This window comes from Lissotriton vulgaris, unplaced genomic scaffold (genome assembly GCF_964263255.1).
Source record: "Lissotriton vulgaris unplaced genomic scaffold, aLisVul1.2 SCAFFOLD_1211, whole genome shotgun sequence".
In the NCBI taxonomy this organism is placed as follows: Eukaryota; Metazoa; Chordata; class Amphibia; order Caudata; family Salamandridae; genus Lissotriton; species Lissotriton vulgaris.
In genome coordinates, this window is record NW_028245045.1 from 63,993 (window position 1) to 84,184 (window position 20,192).

General features: G+C 48.7%; 1 protein-coding gene across 1 annotated transcript in view; it reads right to left on the reverse strand.

Annotated features, from left to right (window-relative positions):
- LOC147666653 (uncharacterized) overlaps nt 1–20,192 on the reverse strand; it is a 158,608-nt gene that overhangs the window by 17,919 nt on the left and 120,497 nt on the right. The window contains exon 4 of the mRNA XM_086948992.1: nt 7,051–7,164. Within this exon, the coding sequence (XP_086805118.1) occupies nt 7,051–7,164 (114 nt within the window). The remainder of the gene's footprint in view (nt 1–7,050; nt 7,165–20,192) is intronic.

Consider the following 20,192-nt stretch of genomic DNA (forward strand, 5'->3'; position numbering starts at 1 on the left):
TTGCTTGACCCAGTGGGTAACACTGGGGCTAATGCTGGCCAAGAGGAATATTGCCCAGAGGTGGGGGGCTCAGGACCCACCCACGGTACAGAATTGGGAAAAATACTTGGATTGGGTAGTGTTTAGAGAAAAGACTGTATATGTAGAACGTGGATGTCCCAAAAAATGGTCTTGTGTGTGGGGCCCGTGGATTTCCTATCGTGGGGAAATATGTCAGCCTCCCCTGGCCCCTACGCTGGATGACCCCCCGTCGCCATAAGCCGTCCATCATGTATGATTGTATTTTGTAGTCTTACCTACCATGCCACTGATGCATGTCACAATGCTTTCTCTGTATTACCATGCTAATGCTGATGCTTTATTTTTATAAATAAAAGAGAAGAGAACAGAAGAGAAAGGGGGAAATTAAAGCACTCCATATCCCGACCCCGAAAAGGTCAAATGTAATCCCACATAAGAGCAAATACCTCAGGTCCAATTGAGTCCACGAACCCCAACAATACAAAAAAAGAAACCCCCCACCCAGGCCCACCCCCTTACAAGCCCCATTTACTCAGTTCAAACACCGCTGCCAAACAGATCACCATCTCAGGCTGGTCGACTGTCCGCATTCTCACCACCGCAGTGATTGGTTGGGCTCCTCACTCCATGGCATTCGAGCCATTCTGCTGCGACCTCAGGGTGCTCAAAGAACCACGCTCTCCCCTCCGCCTCGATCCAAAGACGTCCCGGGAACAGCATGGAATATTTCAGTCCCCGCTCTCTGAGGTCACGTTTGACCAATAGAAACAACCGTCTCTGCTGTTGCACCCTCTGTGTAAAATCCGGAAAAAAGGAAATATCTGCGTTTTCGTACCGGAGGGGCATGCCCGCCCTGGAATTTTGAAGGATAATGTCTATGTCGCAAAAGTTCAAGACCCGTGCCAGCATGGGCCATGGAGGAGCGCCCAGTTTGGGACTGCCGCCCGGGATCCTATGGGCACGTTCAATAATAAAGAACTTACTGAGGCCCTTGGGCTGCAAATGCTTCAGAATAAGGTCCTCGACAAAGAGGTCAGAGGATTGGCTCTCCGATTTCTCCAGAACACCCAGGATGCGTAGGTTGTTGCGTCGCAGGCAGCCCTCATAGTTGTCCAGCTTGAGGTCAGTAAGCTTACGAAAGTCCTGGAGGTCGCGAATCTCTCCCTGAAGCTGTGCAACATCACCAACGAGATTGGCGGTGGTAAGGTCAACATGCTTGACCTTCTCGTTCAGTTTCGCCATGTCATTCCTGAAGAGGTCAACTTCGATCGCCACTGTATCCAGGGAGGTCTTAACACCAGTGATGGCTTCCATTACGTCCTTTAGTGTGATTTCCATTTCCTCCTCACCCAAGCCCCCCAAGATTGCGTCTCTGGACAACCGGGGTTGTTGCGTTTCTTTAGAGACAGTATAGCAGTCCAATTTGTTGGTTTGCATAGCCTTCAATCGACGGGCCCCTGCAGTCTTACTGCGCTCCATCGCGACACTCTCCGTGTACTACCAGCTTGCCCAAGGGCACCCCGGCAAAGCAGCCACAACGTCTCCGACAACGAGCCAAGAGATGACAGATGATGAGGGTGCCAGTGTGACCCTGTGTGTGGTCAATTGGAACGCTCCAGGTCCACTATCAGCTAGTAAGAGATCCGCCCCTGTGCTGGTCGTAGAGGCGGTGGCGGGACAAGGGACTGTACTAATTGTCCCAGGTTAGTGTATTTGCACTGGGTCCTGTGGATGGTTCGGGCCTCTTTCTCACTGATGCAATAGGCCCCGCTACTCCTTAGATGGCAATGCAAGGGTCCCGCAGCCCCGACCCCACACCCTCAAAGATATTGGGGCACCGCAGGGCGCCATGCCAGTGCAGCCGAGGGACCCCAGGAGGCAGCGTGCATCTGTTGCGGCCTCTGACTGCAGCCTGGAATGCAGGGGTGGGGAGGGGCAGGGCACACCAGACCCCAGTGACACAAAAGCGCCCCTTGGTATATTCCATACGGGAATCCGGTGCAAGCAACAGGTCTTCCTGAACCGTCTGGGGCAGTCCCAAGCAGTCCTAATCAGCTGTGGGGCCGAGGTGGCCTCGGTCTCCAGATGCAGAAGCGATCCTCTTTTCCCGACGGCCTCGCCCTCCAGACACGGCGCCACCACGTGAGCAGGCCAGATCATCCGGAGCCCTGTCCCGGCCCCACGCAGCACTGCGGGTCCCGGTGTGAGCCCCGAGGGCAGGCCCTACCTCCGCAGCGGCCGTATCTTCGGTCTCCGATGTCGGAGACGGACCGGAGTTGGCGGGTTTGTGTCCGCTATTATTCCGACAAGTAAAACTGCTGTTGGGTGGGCCGGATCATTTAAAGGATAGTCGCGAAGATGGGGTCGGTCCCGGAGCTGCTCTTTACGCGGCCATCTTGCTTCACTGCCTGGGCACGCCCCCCCAAGTGTGTTGTTTTTATTTTTTATTTTAATACATATCAAACTGTTAAACAAAAAAAATTAAAGTCAGGCCTCCGCCACTTTTTCTCCAATCCTCCAGCGGCATGCTAGAAGGGGCGCTTTCCTGATGGCGCTTTGGAGGGGCAGGTGGAGTAGGCATGAGCTGGCGGAGGAGTGGGAGTGAGCTGGTACGCATGTGGCTCATGCGTAATATTTGCCCTCTCCTCCACAGCACTGGGAGAGCATCAAAAATCAAAATAAAATCAGAAGTCCCTTTTCTGTTTCAGCATGCATTGAGCTCTTCATGTTTCTGGCGCAATGGCGCAGCTCATTTCCTGGACCTTGCTTGCTGCCTCCCTCAGGCCGTCCAATGTCTCTACAAGCAAGGATTAAAAAATTCATGAAGACAATTTGAACCCGCCATAAAAGGGTTTTTTTTAACTAAAAAAATACTTTGCATTTTTTCCAAAGAAAAACAAAGGAGACAGTTCTCTAAATGTTTGCCCTGGAGTTTAGTAATTTCTAGCTGAGACATCAGGCAGGGCCAGGGACAGTGGCAAGTAGGGACTGGAAATCCTGCGGTTGTATGACGTAACAATGCAGGGAAATACTCTGCATGCCTTTACCACACACTTTCTACCCTCCATGTTTTGGGAACATATATGCTTTTTTAACGTATACCTTTGCCACTCATTGTTTATATATTTATATATGTATTCATATATATAAACAATGTATTTGTGGGGAGAGACCCACCAAACCCCCAAACTTACCTTAAATACGTGGAAAAGGCATACGCTGTAAAAGCATATGTGTTCTAAAAACATTTGTGGTAAAGGTACAACGTGGTAAAAACCAGGTTGTAAAGGCTGTTTCCCAAACCAGCAAGCGTTGTCCATCAGCTGCGAGCTGCAAAAGCTGTGGCACCAGACAGGCCAGGAAACAAATGAGAGCAGACAAATATGTGACACAAGTCAATGTGGGAGTGATTTTAGTGCTTTCCTTTCCTGCAAAAACAAATATAATTTCACGCCAGCATTGGAAGGGCTCTCAAGAGGGCAAAAGGAGGCAGTGCCATAGCAGCATTAGGACAGAGAGACAGGACGGTTTGAAGTAAATGACTGAAAAAAGGATTACCTCAATCTCATTATCAACTGCAGCTGCACTAAAGAATTTCAACTACAACTGCACATCCACCAAATGCTGGGGGCTGATCCAAAATATGATGGACAGCCCATCGAGCCAGTGCTTGACAGAAACCAATGACTTAAGAGGCTGACACCATGGCCATTTCTGTATTTTATGACTATATGGTCTATGAAGACATTAGGCCGTGTCACAACACTAAAGCTTTCTGTAGAAGGGCCTAAAACAGGATAGTGTGAGAGAACAGAGGTAGGAGAGGCAGGAAGAAGGGAGATGGCAAAGGGGATGGGTAAGAAGGCAAAGGAGAATTAGTGAGGTAAGGCAGAGGACAAAAATTTAATGGAAGAAGTGGGAGAGGGGTATGAATAGCAACGCCAAGAAAGTGGGAGAAAGGTAATAGAGTAACAATAATAATAATGAACAATTTATACCATATGTGTCAGGTGGCGGTTTTCTGCCGTTCCGGACGCCACAGCATACATGCGGGAATACTCACTTCCGGCCGGAAGTGGTATCCCGGTCTAGTCCTCCGGCCAATGTCATCACTTCTGGGGGACTACGCTTAAGGGCGTGAAGCGCCTCCGGTTCGATGCTTTTGATTCCGTTTCTTGAGTGTGCACGGAGCCCAGCAGACGGCAGCGGAGCGGTTCTGCCCTACTTGATCCCTGGAGGTTCCTCGGCACGACGAGTCACGGTAACGCTTACCCCAAGCCTGCATGCGTTACGTGACTTATTCCTGGTAGCTTGTTTCTAAAGGTCGTGGGTTGCACTGGCCTGTGCTCTCCGGAGCTCCCAGAGCTCAGACACTTGCACCGGTTGCTGAGCGCTAGAAGCGCTGTGTTCCATTGAGACCAGGATTAACCCTTCCCTGGCAGCTGCGCTGGAGCGCTGCTGCTTTCACTGTTAATAAGCGCAGGAGCGCTGTGACAGACATTGCTTGTGTGTTCCCTTGCTTTTGGCAGTTGCGCAGGTACGCTGTTGCTTTCACTGTTACTAAGCGCAGGAGCGCTGTAACAGACATTGCTTGTTTTTTCCTTGCTTTTGGCAGTTGCGCAGGGGTGCTACTCCTAGTGACCTGACGCGAGAAGCGTAGGATCACTGCTGATCTATAGCATGTGCCTACATGCACTGGGCCGCGCGATAGCACTTACCCTGGAGTTCTAATATTGGTCACTTACGCGCAGGAGCGCTTTCTTTTGTTTGTTTGGACTTGGTGGTTCTTGTGCAGGAGCGCTTTCATTCATTTCTTCTCCTAGGCATAAAGGCACCTGGACGCTACGTTGCTGGCCTCTTCCTGGTTCGGCACGAGTGTGTCTTGGTGAGTACCGGAGCCAGGGGTTCCTTCCTGCATGTGTGTTGTGGGGTGTTCTATAGTGCGGAAAGAGTACCACGTCCTAATCTGGTCTTCTCTTGTTTCCTTAGCTGTGCCAAGACCCTACCCTACGTCCCATTCAACAAGGCAACTCCTCTTGCTTTATTGGCCCCCGTCCCTGGATTCATCTTATCCTTGTCGGGTGTTACTCCCCGCCGGGGTAGGTTGGGACCAGGGGCGGTGGTTTGTGTCGTCTCTGCAGAATCACCTCACAAGCCCAGGTGAGTCTTGTGGGGTACCTGACAATATGTCAACCATTTCAAATGCTATAAATTCGAGATGTTAGTCTTACCCAATTTGATAGTCGTGAAGGAGAGAAGACTGATCCTGGAACTAAGAGGGGAATCAGAAATGATTGAGAAAGCTTGGGTCAGGAATACTATAGGAAACACACTTCAGATGTAAGAATAGAGGTTGGAAAAAATATAAAAGAAATAATGAGAGAAATAAGATAAATAGTATAGGAGGGGATGCAGCTGGGACAGGGGCAGAAGGGAATTGAGTAGTAGGACAGAAGAAGAAAACACAAAGGCTCACTTTCAGAGATTGTTAGGAGGTATATCATTTCATGGTAAATATGTGGCAAGTGGTTTTCTGGGACTTGGATATGATTTTTGTATTTAGTGAACAGTGATTGATTCGGTTGCATTAAGAAATGAGGTAATAACATTTCTCTGCATGAGAAATCAATGCGTGTCTGCAACCAGCAAAAGCACTGAGATAGCGCTGCACCTTAAAATGCAAAGAAAATGTGGAAGCTCTGTCTCATAGATTACTCTCCATTGAATTCTAAATTTGCAGTTATGTTGCACATTCTAATTGTGTGTGGGAGTGTTACTGTTAATGGCCAAGCTCCCACTCTATTGGGGGACAAAGTTGAGTAATTTAAAAGGAGCCAAAATAAGCATTTAAAAAATAAAAATACAATTTAAATGTCACACAGTCTGTGAATAAAATGGCACGAAAAGCAACAATGGCAGCAGATTTCAGAATAGTGAAAACCTCATTGCCCAATTTCAGCAGCATTTTAAACAGCTCATAATCTACTGGGAATTAAGAAAATTATTAAAGAGAACATGATCACCATTGATCTTCATTATCAACACTTTAATTTGCACACAGAACTGCCACTAGCACAACCATTCATGTCACAGATGCAGAGATCAAAACAGATTGCAATCCATAAGGGACAGTCGAAGGATGTTCAACATTCGTCTAGATTAAGGTCCTGAGTACGTTTGGCTGTCCATCGGACCTCCGAACCTGTGGTCGAGGTGCGGTGGTGGTTGGGATCCACCGCAACAGTGGTCCGGCCGTCATACTACGAGTACCGCGGTCGGACTATGATGGGACTGTTGCAACCACCAGGGATCCTTGATCCCTGGCAGTGGTGTGGTGCTGTGAGGTTACAATATGTTTGGTGGTGCTGCTGCGGCACCGCCCCGCATATTACGAGTTTCCTCACTGCAACCCTATCCACGGCGATGAGCCCACCATGGAAAGGGTGGTGATGAGGAAACTCTGGGGGCCCTTACAGAGGCCTTTAGTGCCTCTCCCCAGGGGGTGAATGCAGGTGGGCACATTTTGTGCCACCCTGTATGATTAAACCCCCAGTTCCTGCATGCTATGAAATGCATAACATTGTGTATTTTGGTCCGTGCAGGAATGAGCTTTGGCACTCCCATTGCGGTGCCTTTTTGAAAGGCACTGCCATGGGAATGGCAAAAAACTGATCGCCAGACCACGAGGAAATTCATAATCTGGTGAGTGGCCCTTTTTGGCAGTCTCACTACCAAACTCGTAATCGGGCCCTAAAACAGATTTGTGCCCGAGAAAAGGAAAAAGCAGGCTCTCAGGTCATTCCTGAATCCTGGCTGTAATGATATTTAAACCATGTCACCAAACAAAGAACAGATTACCCCATCACTGGGTGGAGAGGCTGTATGACAGGTACATTTTGCCAACAGCGAAGAACAGACAGGCACTGATCAACCACTTGGGGAGGGCATCAGACCGAAATAGTGTAAGAGCTATTTGACCTTTACCCAAGGATCTCTTCCAAAAGCAGCACAGTTGTGTTTTCTACTCACAATATATCTAAGGCATCCACGGCGCAACTCTTGCAGTCCACTTTCCACTTCATGAGGACTCAACGTCTCTGGCATGGGTGGACCGTTCTTTCCAACCACTGACAACCAATTAGCCTGGAAAATGCAAACAAATAAAGAAATACGAATGTTTAGTCACATGATTGCCAAGATAGGGGACTAGTTAGAGAGCTAGTGTTTTTTAGCCCAAGCCCTCATGGTTCAAAAGCAAGTTTGAGTTCCTTAATTGTTCTACACACAGAATTCTAGGCCAGTAATACAGGCATGTAGATCACTAAAACAATGCCTGCAGAAAGCAGTTTATTACCAATTGATTGCTTGCAGCAGGTGAAATCTCCAGGTGCAATTCCACTGACCTGTGGTGCTCCTGCTGAACACATAGGGGCATATTTACTATTGTTTGATGCAAAGCACTGCAGCAAGCAAAGCTACTGCGCTGCGTGGAACAAAGGCAGCAGAAATGGAACATATCTACTAAGGGCTTGATTACGACTTTGGAGGTGTGGGGGCAGGGCTGCCATGCAGTCGGCCTGCTCCCACACAGCTAAAGTCAGTCCACAGTCGGCCACCCACCAGATTATAAGTTTTCTCGTTGTCTGGTAGGCAGTCCTTTGGTGGTCCCACGGCGGTGCCTTTGAAAAAGGGAGCCCAAAGCCTGTTCCTGCAAGGCATGGACTCCGCAGTCCATGCTGTGCATCACAGGGGGTGCATGCACACAGGGGGCACAACATGTTCCCCCTGCATGCCTTGCGCCGGGATGCCCCCGGGTAAGCTGAGCGCATTATAAATTTCATATTATTATTATTATTATTATTATTATGCCTCTTTGTGGCCTGAGGCACCAGGGGGTCCTACAGGGCCCCTTAGTTCCCTCACGGCCAGCATTTTCATGGTCGGCTAATCGCCATGAAAAGGCTGGCAGTGAGGAAAATCATAATATTCTTAGCGGTGCTGCAACTGCACTGCCTAAAAACAAAGAACAAGGTGACCCTTATAGTCAGAAGGGACCAAGGGTAGTAGTAAGTTATTAGAGACAGCGGTCCCTTTCACGAGAAATAAATAGCTATAGCCACAATACTACAATCAGGATCGGGTCTGCTCATGTACAAATGACTGATATTTAGAATTTATTCACAGAAGTTAGAGCTAAACAATACATTAAAAAATCAAACGAGCAAAATGTGACGGGGATTTCCTTACCACAGGCATGTGACTTAAAAGTGACTCTTGGTAAGTGCGAAATAACAATAGTCACAATTAGAGAAGCATCTTATACTCCGTGAAAGGTTGGAGTCCATTACGTCATTATGTCCATTCTGGCAGTTCCATTCCTCCCTGTGTCATCTCATCTTACAACCTCTATAGTGTGGATCTCCACCAACCTGGGTTGGGACACCTCTCCCTCTCTTGTACCGACAGCTTCACACCTTGCCAGCAACTTCCCAGGCCCTGTTTTGATTGTTTAGTCCTGATGATGATCCCATAACCATTGTTGGCGATCGAAACACCATCGACAACCACATCTTAAACTCCAAACTTTAGTTTGATACTTTTACAGAGTATGATATGCTTCTGTTATTGTGACTATTGTTATTTCGTACTTTCCCCCAGAGTCAATTTTAAGTCACATGCCTGTGGTAAGGAAATCAGTTTATTTCCTCTAATCCTGTCACGTTTTATATGTATTGAACGGCACTGTCAGCAAATTACTGCCTCACGCCCCTGGAAAATGAGGGTTCCCCTGCAGTTGCAGCGGGCCTGCAGCGGTCCAACTGCAAAACTCAAAATAGGGCAATCAGACAGCCAGTGCGGTGGTAGCCGCCGTGCCACCCCGGGTTTGGTGGTCCTGTGTGTCGCCAAACTCATATTCTCCCCCTAATATACTTCCTCTTCAGTCCTAGCACCGGCGCACTGTGTGCAGAATGTATCACGCATAGAAGGAGGAAGTAAAGAGGTTAGATAAAGATATTTCTCCTTGTTATGCCTTTCTACTGTAGGCTCAGTTTTTTGGCACAATCCCAGGTTTACTGCCTTTAGTAAATCTGGGATTGCGTCTAATTACATGGATGGATGTGCGGGATTGCCCATGCTCCACCTATGGAACACCTATCACTATGAAATGTAATGCAACCTAATGCAAGCTGCTGCATTGCTTGACATTCCTTTACAAGTGGGTGCAAATCGCCCCTGCGTGGCTTTTTAAATCTTACTGAAACCTTTGCGCTGACTTTGCATCACCATGCGCAATGCAAGAGCCATTTAAAGGTATAGCAACTCAGAGCCATAATTCAGATGGGCCCAGTAACTCATGTTACAGAGCCTTCAGAATTAATAGGCCAGTCGTAATGAGGGCCCAAAACTTTAACATCTGCTAGAGAACAATAGCAACTTACCAGTACATTTGAACTGCAACCTATTCAGGACTACTTGGACCCTTCTTGTTTTTCTTCTTCCTCTTGCAGCATAGCTTGTTTAATTTATTTTTATTACTGACGTTTGACACAACATGAACATTGAATTCACCTTTTCCCAGTGTTGAATAGACCCCATTGGGTGTAGGAAACTCGTGGTTTGGTTATCTGTTTGTGGGGACCTTTGATACACTAAGACCCCAGAAAATAACAACTCCTCTTTGCCATGCTCGTTTTCTTTTTCACTCTCATACAGCAGATATGTACCACAACAGTACTAATGGAGCTGGCAGGTGCCGGGAAGTTTTTTGCTGATGCTGGAAAGATCTTATGTCAAACGCAAAGTACGGAAAAATAACAGCATATAACAATGTACATGCCAACTGTCGATGAGCATCTACATCATCACTAGTGACCCTGTGCCAATCCAATGGTCAAGAACAGTGCCATTCTCATCGAACAAACAATTAACAAAGCATTTTTTGGCCATCCGTGATCTTGTACTAAGCCCGACAAGTTAAGATAAACCGGCACTAGGGCACTGACTGACTAACCGATGTATATGTCTCTAGATGTTTTTTTCTTTTCTCTTTTAAATCCCTCCGCAATTTCAATGATAGGTCAAGGCCTCCAGTCTACAAAATGGGTCTGATCTGAGGGTGATGAAGAGCTGGACGCCAATGTGCAAGGTCTAATCAAGCAAATTGGGCGCTGATTACCAGAGACAATCTGAGCCAAGCAAGTTGTCCCCAGAAGTTGCAAAGTTCAGTGAGTAGCTGCTGGACCTGCAGTTCCAGGTTGGCAGGGCCCACAGCTGCTGCAAGTGGGGCGGCTGGAGGGTATTTCAAGGCATGACCATAAGGGGAAATTAAATAAATAATTCATTTTCACTTGTGGTCGTCTCTCGAAATCCCCCCAGCCAGCCCCACCGCCACACCGCTATTAACTGCCGCAGCTGCGGCTGGCTGGACAGTAAGTTTGGTCATGCAGCAAGTCACCGGGAAGGGTGGTAATATTACTATCGATATGTAACTAGGTACAGTAATCTCCTTCGCACAGACACCGTCACATTCTTTGTACTTCTCTATTTAGAATCACAGCCATAACCTGATATCTAGGGAGAGTTGAGAAAGACTTTATTATGAAGCTGCCCCACATTTGCCCTCAGGATTAGGTGTTGTCCCCTGACTTATCTGTTCGTCCAGCCACAGTACAAGGAAGACACATCCAGTATCTATAATGACATAAGGGATGGGTGATGTGCCCTCACATGAGTGTGTAAGCCACAGGTTAGACAGAGGGAGGAACAGAAAAGAGGTATAGGTTTTTCTCTAAGCATGTGGAGTACTTGAATTTCCAGAAAGCAGTGATTGGTCTCATACATTTTGCATTGTGGTTACTGAGATCCTGTAAAACAATTTCTGCTGTATGGCACCATGCAAGATTGTGAGTGTGATTCTTTTTAGGAGTACTTTTGTGGATGTACATTCGCATAATGGAGGCATTGAATGAAAGTATTGTAATTGTAATTGCATTTATATAGCGCTTACTACCCCTGACGAGGCGTCAAATCACTTTTTCGGCGAGTAGCTCGCTACTCCGGGACCCATAGAGGATTAGTGTTGAATTAGTATAGTGAAACATGCAAGTACATTTTAAGGGGTGGATAGGTTAGTCAGTTATTTGGATTTGGAATGATAGCAAAAGGATAGAGGAGGAAAAAGGTTTGTATTTATATAGCGCTTGTTACCCCTGATGGGGTGCTGAAGCACGCTTCTCCGGAAGCCCATAAAGGAATAGTGGTGAATTAGTATGGTGAAATATGAAAGTAATCTCAGTGATGGATATTAGTCAGTCATCACACAACACACACTATGCCCAACATGCATGCATTTTAACAATTGACTTATAATCGGACATCTTACGCAAGACAAAACCCCCAGAAAGGCTACAGAAACGTCACCATTATACATATTACACCCGACTATTTCCTATACTATAGGACATGCAGATTAGGCAAAAGTGAATTTTTACGGAAAAAAATAAATTCTCTGGGACACTAGACAAGACTCTCGAATTACAAAGACTCCAAGTTACAAAATAAGTACAAAAACAGTGAGTTCAGCAGACTTGAAATAGAAACAAATATTCATGAGCAAAAGTTACTTTAACCCCTGCCTCCAATTGTATTGTATTGTATATTGGATTTATATAGCGCTTATCACCCAGGGGTCTCTAAGCGCTTGCCTTGGGAACCTGTCCTGGCTTTTCGCTGTGAGATAGCCTCTACAGGGCATCCCCAAGGTGAAAGCCAGGAATCCCGCCGCGGGGGGCCGTTGTGGAGATTAAGCAAGCTTAATGCCCAGAGTTGCAGAGTGTGAACCCATGATTAGGTCAGGCACCGAAGCGAGAATTATCAAGTCCGTGGACATTTGAGCTCAAGACCCTGCCGCGTCGGGAATTGAACCCTGGTCCCGGGTCTGACCTCTGCTTCAGGGTCTGCCTGCTCTAACCACTGAGCCACACTTCTCCACTCCAATGCTCTATTAACTGTGTATCCAACCTCAGGAAAAGGTGTTCCTGGTCTACTGTTACTTTATACCAAAGGCTCCCTAATTTCGAATTGTTGCAGATACAGACAGAAATCTATTTTAAGCCTATTTTTAAGTATGGATAAAAACAGATTCTGGATTCTTTGGAGTGATTCTAAATACTGCCCATCATGAATAGCTGTGCAGATTGACAGGTAAGGGGTTAAAAAAGGAATTTTCAGTAGATATGCACAACCTTGATACTAAAATGTTCATGTTTTCATATACCTGCATTGATTTATAATCTGTGGGTGGTCATATCATTAAAGCATGAAGGCACATTTATTGGTTACATAAATGTGGAAATATACTAGTTTCAACTTCATTTCTTCGCAAAACCCAAATTAAGTATGGATAAATATATATACCATTAGCAAAACCAAATACGTAGAAATAGAAATGGCAAAAACAAAATACCATAACTGGGAACCCCAATTATACCTGAAAGTTATACACTGGACAAATATCAAAAGATGCATCCCATCTATGTTTGCACCACAATGTCAATGCAAATATCGGTGGAAAGGGTTGGTACCCAGGGACACTCTAATGATATGATTCTGAGGCAGTGCAGTTTCCTGCACAATTATGGGTTTTCCTAACTTGCCACATAACGCATCATCTGCTGCACAATATGCAGAAGTGAAGGTTCTAGCTGAAACAGGTCAAAAGTTACTAAAAGAAAAAAATGCTGCAGCAACTGTTTCTGCGAATTAGAAGGCCCTTTTCAAATGTTAACTGGGCTCTTTGTTGCTTATGGCTGTACTCAGACCAACACCTTCCACGCTGCAACCCAATCTCAACATACACAAGGTTCCCAATCTCCAAAGCACCCCTCAAGACCACAACTTACAACATCCCGCAGCATTCTTACACAGTTTCTGCTCCTTTCACCAGGTCACATCTTAAGCGCTCGCTTCCTTAACACCCACAATGTTCCTGCAACCACGAAGACCCTTAACAGCCATACTCCAAGCTCCGTACTCGTTGCTACCAGTAAGTACACCAAGCTTACACTTAGCAGTCTGCTAAACGCGGCGATCCTTCTTATTCTTAAAACAAAGAGACTGTCCCTCATCTAACACAGTGCCTCCATTCTGCACAGCTACCCCTCACACACAAGTAAAGTCCCTGCCCACTCTGCGTCCCCCAACGCGACAAACCCCGCGTGATCCCCTACTGCCGCATGCACCGAACAAAGGATACCAGCACCAAGGCTTGAGCTGCTTCTTCTTCTTCCGCCCCATGTCGTCCACGTGCCGAGGGCCGAGTACTGCAGAGAAGGGGCAAACACAGAGCAGGCAAGACGCGGAGAAGGAACTGTGTCTGCTCCTGCACAGGTTAGCACCAACCAGAGCCACATATATAGGAATACCACCCCAGAGTTGATGCAGTGCACAAGTGGAGAAACTAAGGTTATTCTGACAACAGAAAAAACGTAATTGTGTCTCCAACTTTAAAGGCAGTGCTGTTCACATTTATGTTGCAATCAAATATATGCTATCTGTGTGTCATACAGATTTTTTAGAGTGGAAGTTTGTGTTAAAGGCTTTGAAGGTATTTTACATGTCACTATGCATATGTTCCCCTAAGATCACTTCCAGCTCTTTCTCCTCGGGTATCCGGAACGAAGTTCTAACATTTCAGTAGTCTGCCTGCTTTTACCTGATGCCACCTAAAGAGACAATCACTGGCAAAGCCAAGAGTTCTGGCCTTTGTTGACCAGCTGTAGAGCAATTGGGTTTGCCAATTCATTTTCCTTTGGCATACTTTAATACTAGTGTACATTCGAGGTTGACAGCAGACGTTGGGGGCTCAAAGAGTTCCTAGGGATGGCAGGCACAACGATAGAGATACAAGACAGTGCGAAAACAAATGCAAAAACCTGTATGTTAGAGCTTTTTTTATCATCTGTGCACAGAGAACTAATGCACCTTCTTGAAGATCTCTCCAGATGCTATAGGGCGGCTCAGTTGGTAAAACCACTGGGGGCAGACAGTTTCAGTGCTCAGGAGGGCCACCTTACCCACCATCTGAGGTAAGAAGAATAGGGTGTGATACTAGTCTGGGGTTTGTGGAAGGATGATTATGAGACTAGGAAAGCGGTGCATATAGGTAGTCTATGGGGTAGGGGTATGCGGGGCAAGAAGCTGGTAACACACACCCTGATGGGGCACTAAGAAAGCAGGAAGATGAGAGAATCAGGAGTGAAGGAGAGATATTCACTCTGGAAAACAATAGAAGAAGGCACTGCAGGTTGAAAGAAGAAGGAGGAAGCAAGGCATCATTTCTTCCTGATTTTACCTAGTGTGGCCTGGAGTCAGTGCACTCTCCATAAGTCGAACGTGAGAAGTAGAGTATGAGAGATAGGGTGACAATGAAGGAGAGGAGAGAACACAAAACACAACAGCAGAGTGAAGAAAGGGAGTGGAGTGAAAGGAAAGAAGAGAGGAATGAACAAATGGAGATGGACAAAATCAGATAGAGGGATGTGGGGACAGACAGATGGATACAGAGACAGACAGGAAGGTACACAGATGGGGAAAAAGACAGAGGCATGAGAATTGAAGAGTGAAAACACTGTGAGTGAGGGTTTACCCTGGGATTTTTCAGCTGCTCTCTGACAGAGTTCCTTATAATAATGTTCCCGAAGTCATAGTCTGTAGCCCAAGAAATGCAGAGTACTTGATAATAACAGAGCAGGATCTGGTCAGTGTCAAATCCATGCTAAATGCTGAACTACTCAGGTCTGATACAAGTAGAATGCCTTGTGACAGCTCTCTCCCCCCACCCCTGCCCATGAATCTTCAAATGGATTCACTAGTATGAAGCTGCATAAAGTAGCCCTTGTTCCGCTCACACAGCTGCATACATTTCAGGTGTTTTTGAATGTAAAACTGGTTCCAATGGCAGATCAGGAATCCTTGCATGCATGACCTTTGAACAAGCAATGTTGCAGTCTGCTCTGCAGTCCGCAGTCTGCTCTCTGGTCTTCGCTCTGGTGTATTTACTACATGAGAAACCACACATGTGGCTTATACAGCTCCTGCTTCAGCACCAAGACCCCTCCCAGCTGAGTTGTGTGCTATACAAATACACATAACATAATTTTCATGACACACAGCATACAATAAGCAGGCAATCCTGAGAAAAGAACTCCGTGCGATATGCAACTGAGGATTACTAGAGAGAATTAGCCTACAGGCTAGGGCTGTCAACCTCGAATCTGGGGAACTGGGTTCAAGTATCGGCAATGACGCTGAACACCCTGTGATTCCGGGCAAATCACTTAATCTCCTGTGCCTAACAAAAATGAATGTGTCCTCATGTAATGCAACTGGTGCTATGTAAAGCGCTCTGATATCCGATTCGGGTCAAGTTGGCGCTATATAAAACTCTGTCAAAAAATAAAAAATAGGAGGGCCAGGAAGTGGTGGAAACACACGCTTGGGTCTGGTATCCCAGAATAAGAAGAGCGCCAACGTTCAGGTCAGCCCGTGCTCCCTGTATGATGCACATGTAAGTAAAAGTGGTTTCTGTGCGCCTCACTGATCTGTGTCTGATTCTAATTCCCCCACACTGTCTCAGGAAACGACAAAACAACTGACGATCAGTAATGGGATTCTGATCCACGTGTGCCAAAGGAAGCAGCCCACCTGTGTCAAAGTACTCTGAGCTCCAGCAATGATAAAGGACATGGGCATCCGCAGAAATGTTTCCAGGGGGGGGGGGGGGGGGACATTTTAACTTCATCACCATCCTCCGACATGATTGAGCACAAGTATTAAATACATTTAAAAAAATCTAATAAGACAAAGAGCTTAAATAAACAAAGAAACCCATAGGGTGACTTGCTCGACCAGAGGGGGAGGGGATAGGGGCAAGAGAAAAATCTTGTGAGGCGCCACCGCAGACGACCTGGCAACTACAATAAAACAGAGGGAAAAACAAAAAAATGACCGGAAAAAAACCAAAAACATTTTAAATCAGGTTGATGCGGTTCTAGAGCATGGGAACTCACAAACTTTCTCTCAGGGGCCAAATTTAAAGTGTGGTTTGTGGCCGAGGGCTGCACAGGTGGAGGTGGGGTCAGTGGGGGAGGGGGGAGAGGCTAGAGCAACAAAAACAACTATGACCATGAGGTTGAACACAGGTCCCTGCAGCGGACGCCTTCGTATACGTAGCCACCAGACCCGGCATACACACATCTTTCTTTCTCTCTCTCTCTCTCTCTCTCTCTCTCTCTCTCTCTCTCTCTCTGTCTGTCTCTCTGTCTCCCTCCCTCTCTCTCTGTCTCCCTCCCTCTCTCTTTGTCTCCCTCCCTCTCTCTATCTCTCTGTCTCCCTCCCTCTCCCTGTCTCCCTCTGTCTCACTCACTCTATCTCTCTCTCCCTCGCTCTTTCTCTGTCTCACCCCCTCTCTCTCCCTGTCTCCCTCCCTCTGTCTCCCTCCCTCCCTTTGTCTGTCTCTCTCCCTCTTTCTGTCTACCTCCCTCTGTCGCCCTCCTCCCTCTGTCTGTCTCCCCCTGTCTGTCACCCTCTGTCTCTCTCCCTCCCTCTGTCTCCCTCTCTCTCTCCCTGTTTCCCTCTCTATCTCTCTCTCTCCCTCCCTTTCCCTCTCTCTGTCTCCATCTGTCTCACTCACTCTGTCTATCCCGCTCTCTCTCCCTGTCTCCCTCCCTCTCTCTCCCTCTGTCTCCTTCCCTCTGTCTATCTCCCTCTGTCTGTCTACCTCCCTCTGTCGCCCTCCTCCCTCTGTCTGTCGCTCTCTGTCTGTCGCCCTCTGTCTGTCGCCCACTGTCTGTCGCCCTCTGTCTGTCGCCTTTTGTCTATCTGTCTCCCTCCCTCCCTCTCTTTCCCTCCCGCTGTCTCCCTCTCTCTCTCTGTCTCCCTCTCTGTCTCACTCCCGTTGTCTCCCTCCCTTTGTCTCCCTCCCTCTGTCTCCCTCCCTCTGATTGTCTCCCCCTGTCTGTTGCCCTCTGTATGTTGCCCTCTGTATGTTGCCTTCTGTCTGTCGCCCTCTGACTGTCTCCATCTGTCTGTCTCCCTCTGTCTGTCTCCCTCTGTCTGTCTCCATCTACCTGTCTCCATCCCTCTGTCTCCATCCCTCTATCTCCCTCCCTCTGTCTACCTCCCTTTGTCACCCTCTCTCTGTCTCCCTCTGTCTTTCTCCCTCCCTCTATCTCCCTCTCTCTGTCTCCCTCTCTGTCTCCCTCTGTCACCCTCTGTTCCCTCCCCCTCTCTCTCCCTCGGTCTCCCTCTATGTCTCTCTGCCTGTCTTAGTCTCTGCCCCTACCTGTCTGTCCCTGTCTCTGTCTCTATCTGTCTGTCTCTATCTATCCCTGTTTCCCTCCCTCTGTCTCCCTCTCCGTCTGTCTGTCTCTGCGTGTCTTCCCCTGTCCCTGCCTCCATCTGTCTCTGTCTGTCTCTATCTGTGTCTGTCTCCCTCCCTCCCTCTCTCTGTCTCCCTCCCTCTCTGTCTCCCTCTCTCTCTCGCTCTCCCTCGCTCTCTCTCTCTCTCTGTCTCCCTCTGTATCCCTCTGTCTCACTCACTCTGTCTGTCTCCCTCCCTCCCTCTGTCTCTCTCCCTCAATCTCTGTCCCTCAGTCTCCCTCCCTCTGCCTCCCTCCCGCTGCCTCCCTCCCTCTATGTCTCCCTCTCTCTCTGTCTCCCTGTCTCCCTCTCTCTCTGTCTCCCTCTGCCTCCCTCCCTTTGTCTCCCTCTCTCTGTCTTCCTCACTCTCTCTGTCTCCCTCTCTCTCCGTCTTTCCCTCTCTCTCTGTCTCCCTCCCTCTGTCTGTCTCTGTCTGTCTCCCTCTATCTGTCTCCCTGTCTATCTCCCTCCCTCTGTCTGTCGCCCTCTGTCTTCCTCCTCTGTCTCCCACCCTCTCTCTCTCTCTCTTCCTCTGTCTCCCGCCTATCTGTCTCCCTCTCTCTCTGTCTCCCTCTGTCTGTCTCTGTCTCCCTCCCTTGGTCTCCTTCCCTCGGTCTCCCTTCCTCTGTCTCCCTCCCTCTGTCTCCCTCCCTCTGTCTCCCGCCCTATCTGTCTCCCTCTCTCTCTGTCTCCCTCCCTCTCTCTCTCTCTCTCTCTCTCTCTCTCTCTCTCTCTCTGTCTGTCTCTCTGTCTCCCTCCCTCTCTCTCTGTCTCCCTCCCTCTCTCTTTGTCTCCCTCCCTCTCTCTATCTCTCTGTCTCCCTCCCTCTCCCTGTCTCCCTCTGTCTCCCTCGCTCTTTCTCTGTCTCACCCCCTCACTCTCCCTGTCTCCCTCCCTCTCTCTCCCTCTGTCTCCCTCCCTCCCTTTGTCTGTCTCTCTCCCTCTTTCTGTCTACCTCCCTCTGTTGCCCTCCTCCCTCTGTCTGTCTCCCCCTGTCTGTCGCCCTCTGTCTCTCTCCCTCCCTCTGTCTCCCTCTCTCTCTCCATGTCTCCCTCTCTATCTCTCTCTCTCCCTCCCTTTCCCTCTCTCTGTCTCCATCTGTCTCACTCACTCTGTCTATCTCGCTCTCTCTCTCCCTGTCTCCCTCCCTCTCTCTCCCTCTGTTCCTTCCCTCTGTCTCTCTCTCTCCCTCTGTCTGTCTACCTCCCTCTGTCGCCCTCCTCCCTCTGTCTGTCGCTCTCTGTCTGTCGCCCTCTGTCTGTCGCCCACTGTCTGTCGCCCTCTGTCTGTCGCCTTTTGTCTATCTGTCTCCCTCCCTCCCTCTCTTTCCCTCCCGCTGTCTCCCTCTCTCTCTCTGTCTCCCTCTCTGTCTCACTCCCGTTGTCTCCCTCCCTTCGTCTCCCTCCCTCTGTCTCCTTCCCTCTGATTGTCTCCCTCTGTCTGTTGCCCTCTGTATGTTGCCCTCTGTATGTTGCCTTCTGTCTGTCGCCCTCTGACTGTCTCCCTCTGTCTCTATCTCCCTCTGTCTGTCTCCCTCTGTCTGTCTCCATCTGCCTGTCTCCATCCCTCTGTCTCCATCCCTCTATCTCCCTCCCTCTGTCTACCTCCCTTTGTCACCCTCTCTCTGTCTCCCTATGTCTTTCTCCCTCCCTCTATCTCCCTCTCTCTGTCTCCCTCTCTGTCTCCCTCTGTCACCCTCTGTTCCCTTGCCCCTCTCTCTCCCTCGGTCTCCCTCTATGTCTCTCTGCCTGTCTTAGTCTCTGCCCCTACCTGTCTGTCCCTGTCTCTGTCTCTATCTGTCTGTCTCTATCTATCCGTGTTTCCCTCCCTCTGTCTCCCTCTCCGTCTGTCTGTCTCTGCGTGTCTTCCCCTGTCCCTGTCTCTGCCTCCATCTGTCTCTGTCTGTCTCTATCTGTCTCTGTCTCCCTCCCTCCCTCTCTCTGTCTCCCTCCCTCTCTGTCTCCCTCTCTCTCTCGCTCTCCCTCGCTCTCTCTCTCTCTGTCTCCCTCTGTATCCCTCTGTCTCACTCACTCTGTCTGTCTCCCTTCCTCCCTCTGTCTCTCTCCCTCAGTCTCTGTCCCTCAGTCTCCCTCCCTCTGCCTCCCTCCCGCTGCCTCCCTCCCTCTATGTCTCCCTCTCTCTCTGTCTCCCTGTCTCCCTCTCTCTCTGTCTCCCTCTGCCTCCCTCCCTCTGCCTCCCTCTCTCTGTCTTCCTCCCTCTCTCTGTCTCCCTCTCTCTCCGTCTTTCCCTCTCTCTCTGTTTCCCTCCCTCTGTCTGTCTCTGTCTGTCTCCCTCTATCTGTCTCCCTGTCTATCTCCCTCCCTCTGTCTGTCGCCCTCTGTCTTCCTCCTGCTGTCTCCCACCCTCTCTCTCTTTCTCTTCCTCTGTCTCCCGCCTATCTGTCTCCCTCTCTCTCTGTCTCCCTCTGTCTGTCTCTGTCTCCCTCCCTTGGTCTCCTTCCTTCGGTCTCCCTTCCTCTGTCTCCCTCCCTCTGTCTCCCTCCCTCTGTCTCCCGCCCTATCTGTCTCCCTCTCGCTCTGTCTCCCTCCCTCGGTCTCCCTCTCTCTCTGTCTCCCTCTCTCTCTGTCTCCCTCCCTCGGTCTCCCTCTCTATATGTCTCCCTCCCTCGGTATCCCTCCCTCTGTCTCCCTCCCTCTGTCTCCCTCTTTCTGTCTCCCTCCCTCTGTCTTCCTCTTGCTCGGTCTCCCTCTCGGTCTCCCTCCCTCTCGGTCTCCCTCTCTCTCGGTCTC